Source organism: Balaenoptera musculus, chromosome 14 (assembly GCF_009873245.2).
Source record: "Balaenoptera musculus isolate JJ_BM4_2016_0621 chromosome 14, mBalMus1.pri.v3, whole genome shotgun sequence".
Taxonomy (NCBI): Eukaryota; Metazoa; Chordata; class Mammalia; order Artiodactyla; family Balaenopteridae; genus Balaenoptera; species Balaenoptera musculus.
The window spans coordinates 47103050-47124568 of NC_045798.1; the positions used below are offsets into that span (position 1 = coordinate 47103050).

Here is a 21519-nt window from a genome sequence, read left to right on the forward strand (position 1 = left end):
GTGAGAACTGTTGGTATGTAAGTGGAGGTGCACATAATGAACATTGTTCATAGTAGAAATAGGGTACAGTGAGACCAGAGAGAAGGAGCAACCTTATACAGCACTTATGCCACAGTGGGGTGTGAGGTTACAGATAAAGGGCCTGGAAGAAATACCTGAGAAAACATGACCATAGAAATGAGAGAGGTGTGTGCTGTTGCCTACCTATGTTTTAAAGTTTCTCAATTCATTGGCATTAAGAAATAGGATCAGCAAGTAGTCAAAAATAAGGGACTTGGCAACTGAGATGATAGAAATGCATAAAGGAAAAGGAATCACGTGTGCTGACTGGAAAAGCAGAAAGCTAGAGTTCCCTCAACTGAGAAAAAGAATAGGGTAGATTTAATTAGAAGGAGCTGAATTTATAAAGAACAGGAATTAAGGCTTAGAATAAGATAGAAGATAATAAAAGCAATGTTGCTCTAACCTCTCTGCACTGGGCAATATGGTAACCACTGGCCACATGTGGCTATTTAAATTTAACTTAAAGTTAAAAATTCAGTTCCTTAGTCCTATTAGTTACATTTCAAATGCTCAATAGCCACATATGGTTAGTGGCTACCATACTGGATGCACAGATAGAGAACATTTCCACATTTCAGGAAGTTGTCTATTGGACGATACTGTTCTAAGGACATTAAGATGAGTAGGAACGAAAAACGCAGAGAAAGAGATGAAGGAGGAGGGATGGTGATTCATAAACTCCCTTCCCCACTTCTTGCTTAATGTCACTAGTTCTCATGTGACAATTAACATAGCCACTGTTCTGCAGCATCGGAGTTCTGCCACCCCTCCTCCCCAGAAAGCTGCTGGAGACTTTGCTGCCTTAGGATGCTTTAGTTGGTTGGTACTGTGGAACAAGGCCTTGAGTTAGGGGTGGAGTCAGAACTGGGTGTGGGGAAGAGTCATTCCATGCATGAAGAGGCCCTGTGTACATCTTAGCAACATGCCCAGAATTCAGGGTGGATAAAACATTCACTGGCCCCTGGAAAGCTTGCAGGAGCAAGTCCTCTCACCTCCAGCGCCCAGTGAGTCTTTAGTCATTCATGGTCAGACAGGCCTACTACTAATACATTGCTCAGACTAAGTCATCGGTCGATACTTATGTTCTATCTTACTTGATGAATAAGAAATTTGGCCTGATCATCTCCTTTTATTTTATTTATTCACATCAACCAATTCCTATCATAAGCATTCTTATGCACAGCAAGTCAATACAGGGAGCCTATCTCCTTCCCTCTAAACTCCATGATGAATAGTATGAAATTTCAAGTCAGTGTGGAGTAACCTTCTTTGCCACATACCTACAGTGAAATGACAGCATTCTAGAGAACCTCTGACCCTCAGAGATATCCTTCCTTTCTGGGACAATTTTTAACACCTTTTGACCATAATCAACATCTTATCAGATAGATCTCTTTTTCCAGACTGCCATTTCGATCTCCATAGACTTCCTGCCACTCACAATGTTTATACGAGACATTGCCAGGTGAAGAGGAGGTTACCCCAGAACACTTCCGAAGGCTTCCCTGTGAGAGTCATTATTTATTTTCACAGACTTCAGGGCTGCATTCAGTTTCCCGTTTGCATGTGTGGGCAACCTTTTCTCCAGTGTATTCCCTGTGCTCTAATTGGCTCACTATATAGATTCTTGGCTCTGGGCTCGGGAATCCTCATTGACTTTTAACCCACTTCACCTGAAGAACAGATTTCTGTGTTTCCATTAGTATTTCAGGCTCTGATCCTCATTTTTAAAATTATCAACGGGACTTTTTTTTTTTTTTAATTAATTTATTTATTTATTTATTTTTGGCTATGTTGGGTCTTCGTTTCTGTGCGAGGGCTTTTTCTAGTTGCGGCGAGCGGGGGCCACTCTTCATCGTGGTGCGCGGGCCTCTCACTATCGCGGCCTCTCTTGTTGCGGAGCACAGGCTCCAGAGGCGCAGGCTCAGTAGTTGTGGCTCACGGGCCTAGTTGCTCCGCGGCATGTGGGATCTTCCCAGACCAGGGCTCGAACCCGTGCCCCCTGCATTAGCAGGCAGATTCTCAACCACTGCGCCACTAGGGAAGCCTATCAACAGGACTTTAATTGGTGGTTTTGATTGTTTACTTTTAAGCTGGCTTAGTGATATTTTAAATTTTGTTTTACTGCATTTGAAGAGGACAGAAACTTAAAGAGAGAAAAATAATTGGGGAAAGAAGACATTCATTTAGAGAGAAAACAGAGACTTCCATAGACTTAGGCTGGTCACTTAAAAGGAATTGTGATTTATGCAAGGAACATTATAAGTATCACAGTTTTGCTTGTATGAACTAATGCTTTAAAAAAAAATCCTCACTTTTACATTAGCAAATTTTCTGTCTCTTAAAAAATAGCTTAGAAAATGACTGACTGTTTCCTAACGACCACTGAAATGGAAAGTTTATAATTTTCTACTGTGACCTGAAGATCTGGCAAGGAGCATGGGCCAGATAATCCTCTTTGAATAATATAAACTTCCAGACTCCACTTGCCTTTTTAACATGGGAAGAAGCTAAACAACCTGTAAATAAAGCATAGGGTGAAAAGCCCCTTTCAGTTGTACAACTCTCCACACTTCTGATCATTTTAAATGCCTGCCACTGGAAACCTTCAATAAAGGAATGAATCTTCCATGCCTCACAAAGAGCTGCCTTTCGGCTAGAAGAGGGTGTGTCCCCAAGCTTTTACCTGCGAGCAATGATGATCTTGTTAAGCACTGCAACGAGACCAGCCCAAGTTTTTAGGGTGGGGATCTAGACAGGTTATCCGCACCTTCAGACCTGCTCCCAGAGAAGAAAGAAACACCTCAAAGCCTGCACATAAGAACATCTACTGAGAAATTATTTTAAGCAGACACCAGCTGAGTGGGGGGAGGAAAAAGAACAGAGAAGAACAAACAAAACTCCCTTGGTCTTGGTTGTAAGAGAACCCAGCAGCAATGAACTGGCCCTTCTTCAGAACAGCTGCAGTGCTGTTCATTTTCCTGGTAAGTGGATCCTGTTAAAAACTTTCCACCATCATTTCATTGTAAACAAGTGAGGACTTTTAAGACAATGTTTTTTTATGTTACTTCCAACCTAAACCCGTTAAAGGTTTATGTTAATGATAAGGTGATTTTATAAACTAGATTTTTAAATAGTGTTTCTCTCCTTAATTGAAGACTCAAGATCATATTAATGCATCACATTAACTCATCATATCACATCTCTGACATCGAAGTCATTGCTAAGTCATGCCAGGAAAACACTGAATTTGGGAAAGTCATATCACTACTTAATAGCATTTTGTTGTTCAAATTCTCTTTTGCAGGTGGGCTTTGAAAACTAATCTCACAGGTGTATCTTGATTTTTAACCTAGACATTTTCCCATACTTTTTATATCTTTGCTAGTAGATTCACTCTAATTTTTAAAACATAAAATTAGGATCCATACAAATTAAAATCATAGCTGTTTGTGCCTGGCTTCACCATCCAAACAATCTCAGCAGTTCCATATGTGGTTGGGGGTCCATATCACTAATATCAGAAGCCCCACACTGCTAAACTGTAACTTCATTTAAAACAACATTTTTTAATTTCAAAAAGAATGGCAGTACAGGAGATTTATAAATGACATAGTAGGTGAAGGAATGGCTATAATTAAGGAGTAAGTATAATTATTATGATACTGGTTCTTACTACTGGAAAGTCAGTAATGACTGTGACATAAAAGTTGTACATTTGATGATCAGAGAAATGTAACAGAATGCTTTATCATTGCCCCCCTACATGTTACTCGTCTTCTCTTTAGAGATAATTCTAAGGGCAACACCAGTGTGTTGCCTCAATTTCACTTATGTTGAAAAATTGAAAATCGTAGTCTCTCTCACAATAAGGTTAATATAATCCAAAGAGGCGAGTGTCAGGTAAATTGTCCTCCAGTTTGGCAAGATGTAGTGCTGTGGTGCATATGTGTCTCTACTTGCTTAATTTTTGAACTGGATTGTTGTGTTTCTATAACAAGGTAGATCTTTGATTCAACATATGCTGGTTAGCTTGAATTCACTTTTAATTGAGAGGCCATAACCAGTGAATTTAGTTATAAATGAGCATCAGTAAGCTGTAGCTGTAGTTCCAAACTGCCCTTCAAACATTAGCCTTATTCCATGGACGTGATCCTGAGGATCAGACGATATCATAATTTGGGACACAGCAGGGATTAATGAGCACCACAGAGTACGTCATTTGAACATAGGAGGGCTTGTTAATTATGCAATAATAAAATACTTTTATTTTTAATTTCATATAAATTTGATCCAATTAAGGCCTATTATAGTGTCAGTTGATTAAAGTTTATTCAGATGCTTATGTACTTTCATTGAATCTATACGATGCCTTCTTTTACTATTTTTATGATTATTTCTAACTGATTACATCCTATGGAATTCCTTTAAACAGCCAATTGTAACTAGTCGGTCTTCAGTACAACATATCATTTTATCAAAATCATGTATCCTCGTTGAACTTTCTTTGTAGAGAGATTTCTGGGCACTTGTACTTTATTTTCTGAGTCTGGATAGTTTTTGTTTGTTTATATGTAGATTGTTTGTTTGTTGCCATATTTTGCTTTGGAATCAATCATAAGTTTCTCATACACCTTATGAAAATTATTTCTCAAAGAACTTATTTTATAAAGACTTGAGATGTTTCATTTCATGTTATCGTAACATTTTTTGTAAAACATTTCACTTTCTGAGGTTTAGAAAATCACAATTTATTTTTACTACTGATTTTACCAGATGATTTGGATAAATGTCCTTTGGAGTTATCCAATCTATTTTTGCTTTAAAATACTTTTTTCTGAAAATTAACCATCACTACAGCAAACTCTTCTTACTTTTCTGCTAGCCTTATTCTGAATGTTTGCTTTTACCAATTAAAAAAAAAAAAAGAAATGAATCTATGTAAAGTCTTTATATTCTTCTCTGCTCAAAGTTGGTAAGTGAAAATCTAAATTAGGGAGCATATTTGGACAATTTTGAAGACCTTTAAGACATTTAAGCTGGTAGTATCTTTAATGCAAACCCACTGAGAGCTGGGCAAACATGTATTTACAAGTATGTTGTGTAGTCTGCTCAATGTACCTTTAAGTGTTAGACCTTCTTCAAATTAATGGGTTAGATCAGGGAGAATAAAGCTGAAGAACCTGCTCTTACAGAGACCAAGACTGTCACACAACTATTCCATTATTTAGACAAGTTGGCTGGACAGACGATAGTTTGCAGCTGTTATAACACTGCAAGCCAAATAAATGTTATTGATGCTACATTTATTTTTCTTTCTTTTTTGTTTCCATGAGATTAGTGTGTGTGGCTGGCAGGGGGCTGAGTGGTGGTTAGAATGAATTCTAGACCAGAAAACAATGTTACCTTTGCATCAAATATAAGAAATCTCTGTGAATGGTTGTAACCGTGGTATGAGGTATGGCATGGTGACTGTGGGAAAGCAAAGTAGAACCAGTAGAATTTTTATAGTTCTATTGATTTCTAAAACTTACTTGCGACTTTACCAGGTCCAATCAGTCACCTCAAATCAATACAAATCTCAAGATGTCTATTTCTATAAAAGCCAACTTCTGCAGCTTACACTCAAAGAACAAATAAACCTATCTTTATCTATTACCAGGATTGATCGGTTTTTCAGTTCATCATACCAGCCTAGCTTCTCTTCTTTCCATGGTTAATACTTCCTTTTAAAAAAAACCCTTCTGACCACTTGATAAACTAACTCCACAATTTGAACTTAGCTGAAATTATTAAGGATAAAGCAGGTGTTTTTAGAGTATTTCTCAGGACCAGTGCTAAAGTACACAGAATGTAATATATACTTTATTACATAGTTCATCAACTTAACGTGAACCAGTCATCTTAAATTTCCATAATTGTGTTCACTGATGCCTAAAGCAAGAGAAGGACTAACAAACTAGTACAGACCAAACAGAAGAGAAGCAAAAGAGAGGATTCTTTATGCTTTCTTGTGCACATATTACAGTGAAACATATTATAGACATTAGAACTTCAGTAACATATTTTATAGAAAATGGAAGCAGCATTTCAGTTCACCTGTTAAGTTTATAAATTGTATTTAAGCAAAATGATGATGCTCTTAAAAGCTTTGGAATTTCACAGCAGATTTAAGATCAGCATGTTCTTTCACTTTTATGAAAACAGAGAGTACAAATTTGTCATCATTTAATTGGTTTGAGTTGCCACAGAGTAAAACATTTTGCTGTGTCTGATTTAGGTAATAGAAAAACCTAAAGAACTAGGAAATGCTAACTGGATAAATCTGAAGGCATGGCCCCTAAAGGACAAGATTTACCTACTTAACAAGGCTCATGAATCTAGAAAAATAACACTCTGTCTATAGCCAGAGCACTTAATTTCTGATAACTCTTTTCTCCACTACACATTCTTCAAGGACACTGTTGCTGAGGTTCCCTGTGTCCTAACAGGCATGGCCTAACACAGAAGCAAGATGCATGCTCAGTAATGCAGTTAAACTCACTATGCTTCCCTCAGTGAGGGAACATCCTTACAGAACACTGGGTCATGTCACCCTTGCTGGCTATGCTTGGCATGCCAGGTCCTTTAATGGACTTAGGCAAGTCAAAGTGGTTTGAATGCCACTGGTTGCTGATCCATACTCTCAGTTGGTCCATGAGCACAGGGCACAACCTTGTCTAAGGAAAAACCACATCTTCAGAAATGAATGGCTGCCTGCTGCTCATAAAACGACTTGACTGTAAGTTATTGGAGGGCAAGTTCTCTTCTGATTCACATTTGTATCCTTCACAGTGCCTTGCACCAGTGCAAGGTTGCTCCGTAGATGTCTAATTCACAAAGCAGAGGCATCAAAAGGGAATTTTTGGATAGTTTTGTCTTTTTTTTTTTAAAATAAATTTATTTATTATTTTTATTTATTTATTTTTGGCTGTGTTGGGTCTTCGTTGTTGAGCGTGGGCTTTCTCTAGTTGCGGTGAGCAGGGGCTACTCTTCGTTGCGGTGCGCGGGCTTCTCATTGCAGTGGCTTCTCTCGTTGTGGAGCACGGGCTCTAGGCACGTGGGCTTCAGTAGTTACAGCACGTGGGCTCAGTAGTTGTGGCACACGGGCTTAGTTGCTCCGTGGCATGTGGGATCTTCCCGGACCAGGGATCGAACCCTTGTCCGCTGCATTGGCAGGCGAATTCTCAACCACTGAGCCACCAGGGAAGCCCGGATAGCTTGTCTTTTTCTCCCCCTACACACGCCAAAAAAATCATCAGGGTATTAAACATGAAAATAATCACACTGAATTTCCCTAACATGTATTTTTATGATGCACTATTACATTTACATTTAATCTAAGGCTTACCGTAATAGTTTTAGGGCTTAAGCCCTTTGAAAGCCTTTTTTTATTTTTTATTATTTATTTATTTATTTATTTATTTTGGCTGTGCTGGGTCTTCGTTTCTGTGCGAGGGCTTTCTCTAGTTGTGGCAAGCGGGGGCCACTCTTCATTGCGGTGCGCGGGCCTCTCACTATCGCGGCCTCTCTTGTTGCGGAGCACAGGCTCCAGACGCTCAGGCTCAGTGGTTGTGGCTCACGGTCCCAGTTGCTCCACAGCATGTGGGATCTTCCCAGACCAGGGCTCGAACCCGTGTCCCCTGCATTAGCAGGCAGATTCTCAACCACTGCGCCACCAGGGAAGCCCCCTTTGAAAGTCTTAATCCAGCCTTGGGTCCACACCCAAGTATGGATATACATTTGATATGTATTTGTCAAATAAATAAATAAACCAATGAACAAATATGAGGAATGAGCTATCAAGGTGTTGTCAACTCCAGACTGATAGCTATTGTCCAAGTAATACAAAGGAAAGACAAAACAAGAGGTTTTTTAAAAGAAGCAAATTATTATATTTTAGCTTTATCTCAGGTTCATCCTTGTGATGTATAAAACAGCTAAACAGTAGAATTTGATGCTTAAAAAACTGTCAAGAGACTGTGGAAGACTACCTTACAATTATTAAATGCGAGAGGTTTTCCTTATAAAAATCACTTACTACTTTCAAGACCATTTTTATTACATGCAAAGAAATGTAAACCTCAAAATCAAAAGAAATAACTAAAAATGAGTATAATTAGAGAGACATTGAAATTAGCATGCAATTTTGTGTCTTGTGGCTTTTTAAAAAAATATGTGGATTGGCTCCTAAAATAATGATTCAGGGAAGACCCATTGAGGATGCGCTTTAAGTGAATTATGCACTGCTTTCTTAGAATGTCTTAATTGGAAAGGGCTTTAGTCTCATATACAGATGAGGAAACTGAGGCACAGAATGGCTAAGTGACTCACTGCAACACCCACAGGCAGAGGTCAAGAGAGTTGAAATGTAGTCAGCTTGACAACACTGTCTTCATCTCTAAGTGATTCTCTGTCACAATCTCTACAGACCATATTCCCAACTCATTTCAGAATCCAAACTAGTCCCCTAATTGCCCCCAAATAACCTTATCTTTATTCTAGGGACAAGGTCTAGATCTTGTCTAGAAGGATAGTGTCCTTCAACTTCCCTCTCCAATCAAGTGATTTTCATCTCCATCCTCTCTTCCCTACTCTCTGTCTTCAAAGTCTTTTCTTTCTGCCTATTCCCTCCCATTCTCCCCATCACGACATCTCCATCAAGGACTTTCATTCTGAACCTCTCTACTTTCAAATCAAAATTTCTTACTCTCCTCTTTCTCCTCCTTTAAAAACCCGTCTCCCTCTCCCAAAATATTTCCTTGGACACTACGTCTAATTCTACCATCACATATTTCTGTTTTTTATTTTTTTTTAATCACCAAACTTCTTAGAAAAGTGACTATCTTTATGCCCTCTTGGGAATTCCCTGACTGTCCAGTGGTTAGGACTCCATGCTTCCACTGCAGGGGCACGGGTTCGATCCCTAGTCAGGGAACTAAGATCCCACATGCCTCGCAGCATGGGCAAAAGAAAATAAAATGGTTTATGTCCTTTTCCCCTCCATCTTATTCCCCAGTTTCTTTCAGTCAGAAAGGGCCTGTTCCATCCAACTGAAAGCATCCTGTTCAAGGTCACAGAAAATGTCAGATTTCCTCAGGATTCACTCCGCTCAACTATTTCATATCTGATACAGTTCACACCCATCTGTCTTTCACTTTTCCCTTCCTTTGACATCCTTGACATCCAATGATATTTTCTTCCTATTTTTTTCAGCCACTTCTTCTTTTTTCTCTTTTTGTTTCTCGTTTCTTGTCATTGTTCCCAGTTATATAAATGTAGGGATTCCCCTAGTTTCATTCTCACCCACAGGCTGTTTCTTTGCTGTATTCTTGAGGGATTTCAAATTCTCCCATGATTTCAACTAACCTACCTGCAAAGATATTCCTCCATATATCAGTCTTGGACCACCATTGTTCACGGTGTTAAGTCGTATTTCAAACTGCTAAGCATCTTTGCCCAGGCCTTTTTCTAGCGTCTCAAACTTGATGTGTTCTAACCAGCTAAATTCTGCTATGGCCTTGCTCCTGATCTGCCCATTTAAAACTGCTGCCACCTGAGATTCTTCCCTCTCTTGACTCCCACATCCCATTGGTTCTCAAGCCCTGTCAATTTCAACCATGCAGTATCTCTCCCTTGATCTTGTCCCCTTCTGTTCCCATGGCCACTGCTCCTGTTCAGATCCTCACCTCTGGCCTGATTTCATGCAAAACACTCAGCTGCTGGTGGCCTGTAATCACTGACTCTTCCCACCACTCTCACCAATTGTTGGCAGAGTAATCTTTTAAACCCACAATTTTATCATGCCTTTACCGTGATCAAAAAACTTCCATATTTTCCTACTGCACACAGGGACTTGATGTCAGAATTGAAAAGGTAACTGTATAAAATTTAGTCTACCCCCATCATTTCACAAATGAGAAAACTAAAGCTCAGAGAACCGAGGAAGTACACTGAGAGTTTTCTGACTCTACCAAGTCCTCCTTTTATCTCATTGTTTTGCCTTTGAAAGTCCAAGAGTGACTTTGTTTCAGAGTTTTTTCTGGACTCTGAACAAATCACAATAAGGTTATCTCAACAAAACACATTTTAAAGCAGACTCGGCAGTTTTTTAATTACTAATCCAGTTGAGAGCCTGACACTGTGGTGAAACCTGCTTGGTCTTCTGCCTAAGTTGCTACTCATGGGAAAAAGAATGACCCAGCTCCATAAAGTTGCAAGGTTTCTTAGTCATCTGGCATAGTTCTCCAAAACAAACAGCAGGCACTGACACTTCAGTGTGGAAAGGGAAGTACAAGACAGGTAACAGATGCATACACAACTCTGTAGCTATGAAGAAATGGCTTCCAAACGGACAAATTAGATACACCCACACCCCAGTCCCACTCTCACAAACAAGAGGAAAAAGTGTTCATGAGTTCACAGGTAGCAAGAAATACACATTTGCATTAACATCATTTCAATTCTGTGCCCAAGAAGGACTCTACAATAACATTTCAGTTACTTGTCCAAAGTAACTTGGATGATTTGGGCCATTTATTTTTCTACCCCATCCCCTACCCCATAGTATTACTATTATTGTTGTTGTTATTATTGTATATAAGCCTTCCTAATTCACAAGGATATTATGAGATTAGATTAAAATCAGAATTATTTTGAATTCTCAAAGTTGTAATAATGTCAATTCTTTGTAGTATATTTTACTTAGTAATTTACTTGGAATAGGCTCTTATACTTTATTGTAAAACCCACACCTCAAGAACAAATTTAGACTGAATTGTGTTGGATTGTATTTAGCCCTAAATTAATATCCAAACCTCAATTTCTTCATGTGTAAAATGGAGAGAATTATACTATTGACCATATGTACTAATGAAGATTGAATGCACGTATTTCTCTAAACACATTGCCTAGTACTTAGTTATCATTCAGTGAACTGTAATGGTGATTAATGATAATGATTAACATTAAATAGATACCAGGAGTGTATAATTCCTATAATAAAAACATTATCTCTTTACACACTCATATTAACCATAAGTACATATATTCCTGAATTATCAATTATGGCAATTTTTAAAAATATGTACTTGGAGACTAAAATTTTGTTTTTCTTTAATGGTGAAATTGAAACTAACTGTAAAAAGTAATTTACTATATTTTGAAATTACTATTACTAGTATTTTTTATTTATTTTTTTTTAAATTTTTTTTACTAGTATTTTTTAAAATGCAAACTATAATTTTCTTTTATCAACAGTCCAGATAAAGTCTAATTGTGATAACAGTTTTCGTAATTAACAATTCTGAAAAAAAAACAGATAAAGTTCAAAACTTCTTATTTAGGGAAAAATAAAAACTAAGAATTTACACTATCTTTAATTGATTCTAAATTAAATTTAAAATTTAATAAATGTAAACAAACCCTTCAAATCCACACCTAATTTTTATTTTTATTTTATTTTTTCACACCTAATTTTTAGATAGATATTTTACAATGTCTTAAGCATATTGATATATTAGACTTAATATGTAAGTGTGTGTGTTTTTAGAAATGCCTTTGTTTTTAGAGAAAAATAATTTAAATTATATGTATGATTTTCACTAGAAATCATATGTAAAGATCAAGGCCAGAGCTGAACCTAGGCTGAGCTCTGTTTGACTAGCTCACTTGTTTGACAGGGAAATTGTTTAATGCAGGAGAAAAGACTAATGAAAGTTGCTTACACAGCAATTTCTCCCTACAGTCTTGTAATTTATTTTCATTGCTATGGGGGGATGCATTTATATCATCTGTTTTGTTTAGTGCCAACAATAAAATATCAAATATGAACTCATTTTTACATAAAGAAAATTGTTTTTATTTTAGAACTTTTTATTCTCATATTTCAAAGCAAATTAAAGATTTATAATCTTAAGATTTTCAAGAATACTAGAAAATCTTCCATCTAGAATTGGACAGTGAAAAAGCAAATATTCCAAAGCTTTCCTGATATTTTCTGCTTTATATCCTTTCTTTACTCCAAAATTTTTTTTCTGTTTCCATCTGTGGCTAGTCAGATCCCAAAACTATCATCAAATATTTTAGTATCATAACATGCTGTTGAATCACTAAATAGCATCCGAGTATCTCCAGCTTTTCAGGCACAAGATTTACTAAGAGGTCCTGAGTTCCCAACCCTCATTCTCCCTGGGTTCTAGCTTCAAATGTCCTAGCTCATATGATTACAAGTATCTGCATAGGCTAAGAATGAAAAAGAGGTTAACAATAAAAGTAATGAAAAGAAGAGCAAAATTGAAAGGTAAAAACCAAACATAAAGGAATCCTTAGCATTGTCATCAGAACTGGAGAGATAAACCAAATTCACCTGCTAATAACCCACAAGACTATTGCTTAATTTTTTTTTAAGCAGTGAGATAGCATGAATTACAAAGCATTCAATTAAAAATTAATTATGGTTATCTTATTTTTTATAGGTGGTGCTGGAAGTTAACAGTGAATTTCAAATCCAGGTAACATATAGCAAATTAATTTTTTCCAAATTAAAAATAAGAAAAATGGTTTGGGAGAAGCAACATATTTTCCAAAGAAAATTCATCCTTATAAGTAAAGTTAATGTTATGCTAAAATTAATAGATTACCAAAATTAACAATTTTCCCAATGAAACATCCTCTCTTTCTGACATTATAATTACCCCATCCTCCAAAAGCTCCAGTGGAATGTGAATTATGAATAAAAGTTAATAGATATTATTACTTTATCCTGCCCACCCAAGGTCAGAGATTATAACACTAAAAATGGCACCATCAAGTGGCATTCCGTCAGGAGGCAAAAACGTGAGTGGATCAAGTTCGCTGCAGCCTGCCGTGAAGGTGAGGACAACTCAAAGAGGAACCCAATCGCCAAAGTAAGTATCAACCCCAAAGCATAAAATCAAAAATCAGAATGGATAGAGCTAAATTTTCAAAAGAACCTGTCTTTTAAATATTTTATGAACACATCTCACTGAGAAGTTATTATACAGAACAAAACTATAGCCATTCAGATTATGAAAATTGAAGCCATTAAAAGTATAAATTAAGAAATTTAGGCACTTGGGTAAACAGTTAAACATTGACTCACCACACCGGTGAAATTAATATACATGATCATATGTCACCCCAAACTCTAGATGAAAACAATATAGTGATTTATACAATGAATTTAATGCTCAGCACATTCACAGGAACTATTTCAATGCGTGCTACTTCTGCCTCCTAATTTCTTAGAATTGAATTCCTACTTTTGGCTTTGTTATGAACATTCACCATGTACCCTGTTTCATACTCTCTTTTCCTTTTATTTTCCCTTTTCTTCCTTTTGCACACATGGGCTCACACACGTGTGCACGCACACACACGGAAACATATCCCCACACACAGATTCACACATACAAACATATATACACAAATTTACACAGAGATTTCCCCATAAGATTGCTTAACAGTCATACAATTTTTTCAAAGAGAGCCCTGGTTTCTCTAACCTTTCATTTGGGGTGGTCTTCTTACTTTTCTGCTAATACATCCTCCTCATTTTCAAAATTAAAATCTTCTACACAGAGTCAGATAACTCTTGTCACCTACATAAATCTACTTTAAACTTTCTTCTAAAACTTTACATTAAAAAAAATTTTTAATCAAAAGATAAAAGTTATGTAATAATATTGGTAAACTCCTTAAGACTGCAAGGAGTTCTCTACTCTAGCCCCAATGTTAGCACAGAGACTAAAAATAATACAATCCATTGTAAATGTTGAATGAATGAATGCATGAAAGATGACTGCATAGATTTAGATTTATTTGAGTGATATTTTACTTTTTTCTAATTTGGTAGAAACAGAAATTGAATTTCTTTTATTACATTGTCATTTACCATTGAAAATATAGAGCTGTTATTATTCCTCTTATCTAGGAAAATAATTCTCTATTTCCAGCATTTCTCAAAAGATAACAGATACTCACATTCAACAATTCTCAAGAAAGATAGCTGTCTTATATCAAACATAGCACTCTTGATTTGCACCCTGTAATGTTTTCACCTGTGCTCTTTCTGCAGATTCACTCAGATTGTGCTGCAAACCAGCAAGTTACATACCGCATCTCTGGAGTAGGAATTGATCAACCACCTTACGGAATCTTTGTTATTAATCAAAAAACTGGTGAAATTAATATAACATCCATAGTTGATCGAGAGGTCACCCCTTTTTTCATTGTAAGTGGGTGAATATGTATGTTCAGGCCTATATTATTTTTGGACTATCTTAAGCTCAGATCATACTTGATTTGATTTCAAGAGTCTCAATATTAGGCATTTTTGGTTGTCCCTTATTCCATGAGCATCTTATGACCCAAAACAAACAAAAGATTAAGAGAGAAAGGAGTGTTTGCTTAACTGCCTTAGCAAAAATGCTAACCTCTGGTCAGTCCCCAGTGTCAAGCTAAAGTGTTTGTTTGGAAGAGCAAGCACCTAACTTCTTTTACTTTAATTCAGTTGAGAATATCGGTTCCTCTTAACTCCAATGCCAAATGATGATTCTGGAGCTCCTGATGGAGCCTTTCCTGAGTGAACATACTTTATGATAAAATCGCATTGCTCAAGCTCACCTGAGCTCAGAATGTGCCTTGGAGATAATTTAATTCACCCTTAACGAATCTCACTCTATTCTTTACAGTTACTGTGACAAAACTTCAAACCCTCCACCTCATTTCCACTTTATGAAGCTGACCTGTGACCAACTTCATTAAAAAGTCTGAGGCCCTTCATCACAAACTCCCACAATTAATTCTCTCTCCTCCAGTTCAGAAATGTTCTGAATTAAATCCAAACACGGGATCGATTTTCTTCTTTTTCTCAACAGCTTATCCCAAGAGCTATCTATTTTCCCATAATTACCTGTCCAAGAACCTTAATCAATCAACTTTGTTTTTTCATCTTTCTTCTGCTTGCTCCATTGGCTGTTAATCCATTTGCATCTATCATTAGGGTCAACACTTGTTAATACTTGAAAAATAAAAATACAGACATTTTTAAAACTTTCTTTGATCTTTTAACCTCTTCTATTCAAACCCCATAATTTTCCAAAATGCCTTCAAATAGTAATCTACGCTTGCAGGCTTTCACTCATACTGCTTTTCCGTCTGCCTCAAACTACTTTAATTCCTTAGTCTTCTGTTCCAAGTCTGTATTCCTGCCTTGTCTCCCACAATGTTTCCCTGAAAACTCTAAATCAACATGCCAGCCTATTAGCTTTTCTTGATGCACAATGCACTTTTATATGAAAAATATCACATAGGCAAAATAGTATACATTACACTTACATACACCAAATAATAATATAAACACCCACATAGCCACACCTATCCCATGAATGCTATATTTCTCTGAAGCCCCCGTGTGATTCTCCTTTGTCACATTCTCAAGCCCCATAACCCCTATTCCTAATTCCAAACAACGAGGTTTCACCACTCCATTTCCTTCCTCACGTGAATCCCTTTGCTTGAAACACCCTGCCAATTCCCTGCTCCACCTGTTGAAATTTTCTTTGAAGATCTCTCAATCATTACATCCTCCTATGAAGTCACAGTAATTTTGTTCTTCCTTCGTGTAACTTATCATGTTACCTTTTCTCAAATGGGATTTTGAGTTAGTGTTTGCTTCCCCTTACTGATTATAAGTACTACTTGTGTCTACCTTCAAGTAGGAAATAATATGTCTTACTGTTCTTTTAGTGTCCCACAATGCCTAGCATAGTGTTCAAAGAAAGCAAGAACTTAATAAATATGTGTTGCACCAAGTAATTATTCCTCTTTTCTCTCCTAGATCTATTGTCGGGCTGTGAATTCACTGGGCCAAGATTTAGAGAGAGTTCTTGAGCTCAGAGTCAGGGTTTTGGATATAAATGACAACCCTCCGGTATTTTCTATGTCTACTTTTCTAGGACAAATAGAAGAAAATTCTAATGCCAGTAAGTCATCTACTTTATTAAGTAAACAAGACTATTTTGGCTTCCAGATCATTCTTAACAGCCAGACAACTACAGGCTAAACTCTGTCAAGGTACTATATCACGAATGTAAAAGATAAGGTTGGAAAAGCATGTAGAACAGGAAGGCATGAGGAAATCTCCATAATGGCTTTCCCTTCAACTGTGGAAGCAGCTCCAACTGTCATACACAAGGAGCAACTCTAAAGTAATAGGAAACATTTTCTCACACACCAGCTCTGTAGTAGATTCCTAAGGAAAAAATCCAAAAGTACTTTGCACAGTGGTGACAGAGGCACTGGGAGAATTTAGCCTCCCAACCTGACTACTTTGAAGGGGAATCTCATCCATTTCTATTCATACTGCCTTTTTTTTTTTTTTTTTTAAATTTTAACGACTCTAAAGTCACTCATAGAAATCACTCCCAGACAAGCTATTTGGTAGCCATAATCTTCAAGAGCTTTTCTTTGACAACAAATAAATGCAAAACAAACATTGTTTCCCCTTCCTATATATGATTTAGTAAATATGGGTTTTGTTTGTTTTTACTCAAGTCACTGATATTATGTATTTGAAATGGATTACAAACCTACTCCTCTTTGGTCCTCCATGTACAATATATTTAAAGATGACCATCTCAAGGAATGACAGTGGAGGGGCACCAGAAAATCTAGAAACTAGACCCAGTATTTACACAAGGGCTTTAAAAATCTAAATGCGCTATTTCTTCCTTATGGATTACTGTAAAAGGCAATATTTTAACTGCCAAATATTCAGTCACTTGGGCGGGATAGTATATTAACTGCTTAGTGTACCATTGAAGATTGTCCTAGGTATATTTTTAAAAAGCAGAGATAATGTCTTATTTGAATTCAAAACTTCAACTTACCATAGTTACTTTTAACTGTTAAGTGGTGTAATTTCTTGTAAGTTCAAATAATTCTTACATTTTAATTCTATTCGTTAAAATACTATACCTACAGTTTAAACTTTTAAAAATGCTGCTATAAGAATGATAAACCATTAGCCAGACTCATCAAGAAAAAAAGGGGGAAGACTCAAATCATCAGAATTAGGAATGAAAAGGGAGAAGTAACAACTGACACTGCAGAAATACAAAGGATCATGAGAGATTACTACAAGCAACTATAGGCCAATAAAATGGACAACCTGGAAGAAATGGACAAATTCTTCGAAAAGCACAACCTTCCGACACTGAATCAGGAAGAAATAGAAAATATGAACAGACCAATCACAAGCACTGAAATTGAAACTGTGATTAAAAATCTTCCAACAAACAAAAGCCCAGGACCAGATGGCTTCACAGGCGAATTCTATCAAACATTTAGAGAAGAGTTAAGACCTATCCTTCTCAAACTCTTCCAAAATATAGCAGAGAGAGGAACACTCCCAAACTCATTTTACAAGTCCACCAGCACCCTGATACCAAAACCAGACAAAGATGTCACAAAGAAAGAAAACTACAGGCCAATATCACTGATGAACATAGATGCAAAAATCCTCTACAAAATACTAGCAAACAGAATCCAACAGCACGTTAGAAGGATCATACACCATAATCAAGTGTGATTTATCCCAGGAATGCAAGGATTCTTCAATATATGCAAATCAGTCAATGTGATACACCATATTAACAAATTGAAGGAGAAAAACCATATGATCATCTCAATCGATGCAGAGAAAGCTTTTGACAAAATTCAACACCCATTTATGATAAAAACTCTCCAGAAAGTAGACATAGAGGGAACTTACCTCAACATAATTAAGGCCATATATGACAAACCCACAGCCAACATCGTTCTCATTGGTGAAAAACTGAAACCATTTCCTCTAAGATCAGGAACAAGACAAGGTTGCCCACTCTCACCACTATTATTCAACATGGTTTTGGAAGTTTTAGCCACAGCAACCAGAGAAGAAAAAGAAATAAAAGGAATCCAAATCGGAAAAGAAGAAGTAAAACTGTCAGTGTTTGCAGATGACACGATGCTCTACCTAGAGAATCCTAAAGATGCTACCAGAAAACTACTAGAGCTAATCAACGAATTTTGTAGAGTAGCAGGATACAAAATTAATGCACAGAAATCTCTTGCATTCCTATACACTAACAATGAAAGATCAGAAAGAGAAATTAAGGAAACAATCCCATTTACCATTGCAACAAAAAGAATAAAATACCTAGGAATAAACTTACCTAAGGAGGCAAAAGACCTGTATTCAGAAAACTATAAAACACTGATGAAAGAAATCGAAGATAACATAAACAGATGGAGCGATATACCATGCTTCTGGATTGGAAGAATCACTATTGTGAAAATGACTATACTACCCAAAGCAATCTACAGACTCAATGCAATCCCTATCAAACTACCAATGACATTTTTCACAGAACTAGAGCAAAAAATTTCACAATTTGTATGGAAACACAAAAGACCCCGAATAGCCAAAACGGTCTTGAGAAAGAAAAATGGAGCTGGAGGAATCAGGCTCCTGGACTTCAGACTATACTACAAAGCTACAGTAATCAAGACAGTATGGTACTGGCACAAAAACAGAAATATAGATCAATGGAACAGTATAGAAAGCCCAGAGATAAACCCACACACATATGATCACCTTATCTTTGATAAAGGAGGCAAGAATATGCAATGGAGCAAAGACAGCCTCTTCAATAAATGGTGCTGGGAAAACTGGACAGCTATGTGGAAAAGAATGAAATTAGAACACTCCATTACACCATACACAATAATAAACTCAAAATGGATTAAAGACCTAAATGTAAATCCAGACACTATAATACTCTTAGAGGAAAACATAGGCAGAACACTCTATGACATAAATTATCGCAAGATCCTTTTTGACCCACGTCCTAGAGAAATGGAAATTAAAACAAAAATAAACAAATGGGACCTAATGAAACTTAAAAGCTTTTGCACAGCAAAGGAAACCATAAACAAGACAAAAAGACAACCCTCAGAATGGGAGAAAATATTTGCTAACAAAGCAACTGACAAAGGATTAATCTCCAAAATATACAAGTAGGTCATGCAGCTCTGTATCAAAAAAATAAGCAACCCAATCCAAAAATGGGCAGAAGACCTAAACAGACATTTCTCCAAAGAAGATATACAGATTGCCAACAAACACATGAAAAGATATTCAACATCACTAATCTTTAGAGAAATGCAAATCAAAACTACAATGAGGTATCACCTCACACCAGTCAGAATGGCCATAATAAAAAATCTACAAATAATAAATGCTGAGAGGGTGTGGAGAAAAGGGAACCCTCTTGCATTGTCGGTGGGAATGTGAACTGATACAGCCACTATGGAGAACAGTATGGAGGTTCCTTAAAAAACTAAAAATAGAACTACCATATGACCCAGCAATCCCACTACTGGGCTTATACCCTGAGAAAACCATAATTCAAAAAGAGACATGTACCACAATGTTCATTGCAGCACTATTTACAATAGCCAGGACATGGAAGCAACCTAAGTGTTCATCAACAGATGAATGGATAAAGAAGATGTGGCACATGTATACAATGGAATATTACTCAACCATAAAAAGAAACAAAACTGAGTTATTTGTAGTGAGGTGGATGGACCTAGAGTCTGTCATACAGAGTGAAGTAAGAAAGAGAAAATCAAATACTGTATGCTAACACATATATACAGAATCTAAAAAAAAAAAAAAATTGTTCTGATGAACCTAGGGGCAGGGCAGGAATAAAGACAGATGTAGAGAATGGACTTGAGGACACGGGCAGGGGAAGGGTATGCTGGGACGAAGTGAGAGAGCAGCATTGACATATATACACTACCAAATGTAAAATAGATAGCTAGTAGGAAGCAGCTGCATGGCACAGGGAGATCAGCTCGGTGCTTTGCAACCACCTAGAGGGGTGAGATAAGGAGAATGGGAGAGAGACACAAGAGGGAGGGGATATGGGGATATACATATGCATATAGCTGATTCACTTTGTTATACAGCAGAAACTAACACAACACTGTAAAGCAATTATACCCCAATAAAGATGTTAAAAAAAAAAGAATGTTTGTTGTAAAAATTCACAAAATATGAGTAAAAACAGAATAAAAATGCATACTTTGCTCTCCCTAGCACCGTTTTTCAAGGGCAAGTACCATCACTAGTTACTTAGGTACATACTTTCTATAATCATGTAAATATATATAAACATTTCCAAAGAAGAAACAAATGTGACCATATTTTACATACTTATCCACAATGTGAGTTTTTACTGAAATATATTTTGAACACATTTCCATATTAGGAAATACATGTTTCTTCATTCCTTTTAACAATTTCATGAGATTTCGTTGTATGAACGCACCATAATTAATGAATTAATTTCCTCTGAAAACATTTTAAAAATGATGCTGAAATGAATACACACACAAAGATTGAGAGAGAGAGAGAGATGGGAGCTGGTAGTTGGTGTCTACAGACAGGCCAATTGTGCTTGGAACAGAGTTGATTGTAGAGAAGTCTAGTTTATGAATGCTGGCAGCTTTTCACATTCTCCAGTGTTCTTCATCAAAACTGCTAATAAGATTACTGGAAGAAGTGAGGGATAGGACAAAGTATGTAATTAAACAAGCATCTTTTTAAACCTAGCATTTTACTAGAGACCACGCAAAATACAACAGTAATATATATTTATTGAATGTGCATTATTCAATAGGAACTTCACATAATTTTCTTCATATAGATGTTTAATTCTTTCATGAACTCAATGAGGACGGTACTATTATCATCCCTGTTTATAGATGTGGAAACTGAGGCCAAGATCACATAGCTAGAAAGTGCTATAGTTGGGAATGAATTGGTCTGGCCTTATATCATTTTGTTTCACCATAGCAGCCTTTTAAAAAATGAATTATACTAGAATAAGAAATGGAAAGGCAGAAGAAAATATTTCTTTGTTTTCTAGCTATCAGTAACGTCTAAGGTCCCTGGTAAAATGTGATCTTTTCATCAAGACAAAGGTATAGAAAGGAGCTAAGATACTGGTATGTCGAAGCAGTAGAAAGGGAAAATGGTAGAGTGCCCATTATATGGACCAACTAACCCTAACACCTTGTTGGAAAAACAATATATATTATACTACAACAAAAATGCAAACTGTCCATTTGCAATCAATTTCTCTTGATTTCTAGATACACTGGTGATGATACTCAATGCTACTGATGCAGATGAACCAAATAATTTGAACTCCAAAATAGCCTTCAAGATCGTAAGACAAGAACCTCCTGATGCACCAATGTTTATTATCAACAGATACACTGCAGAAATTCGAACAATGAATAATTTTCTGGACAGAGAGGTAATTTTTTTTCTTTGAG

The 21519-nt window shown here is 36.6% G+C and overlaps 1 protein-coding gene across 1 annotated transcript in view; it reads left to right on the top strand.

Annotated features, from left to right (window-relative positions):
* The first annotated feature begins 2744 nt into the window (after positions 1–2744).
* Positions 2745–21519, top strand: part of DSG1 (desmoglein 1) — a 37407-nt gene continuing 18632 nt past the window's right edge. Inside the window, exons 1-6 of the mRNA XM_036874485.1 lie at positions 2745–3047; positions 12579–12614; positions 12879–13010; positions 14201–14356; positions 15965–16109; positions 21334–21500. Coding sequence (XP_036730380.1) covers positions 3000–3047; positions 12579–12614; positions 12879–13010; positions 14201–14356; positions 15965–16109; positions 21334–21500 — 684 coding nt within the window. The 5' untranslated portion in view covers positions 2745–2999. The remainder of the gene's footprint in view (positions 3048–12578; positions 12615–12878; positions 13011–14200; positions 14357–15964; positions 16110–21333; positions 21501–21519) is intronic.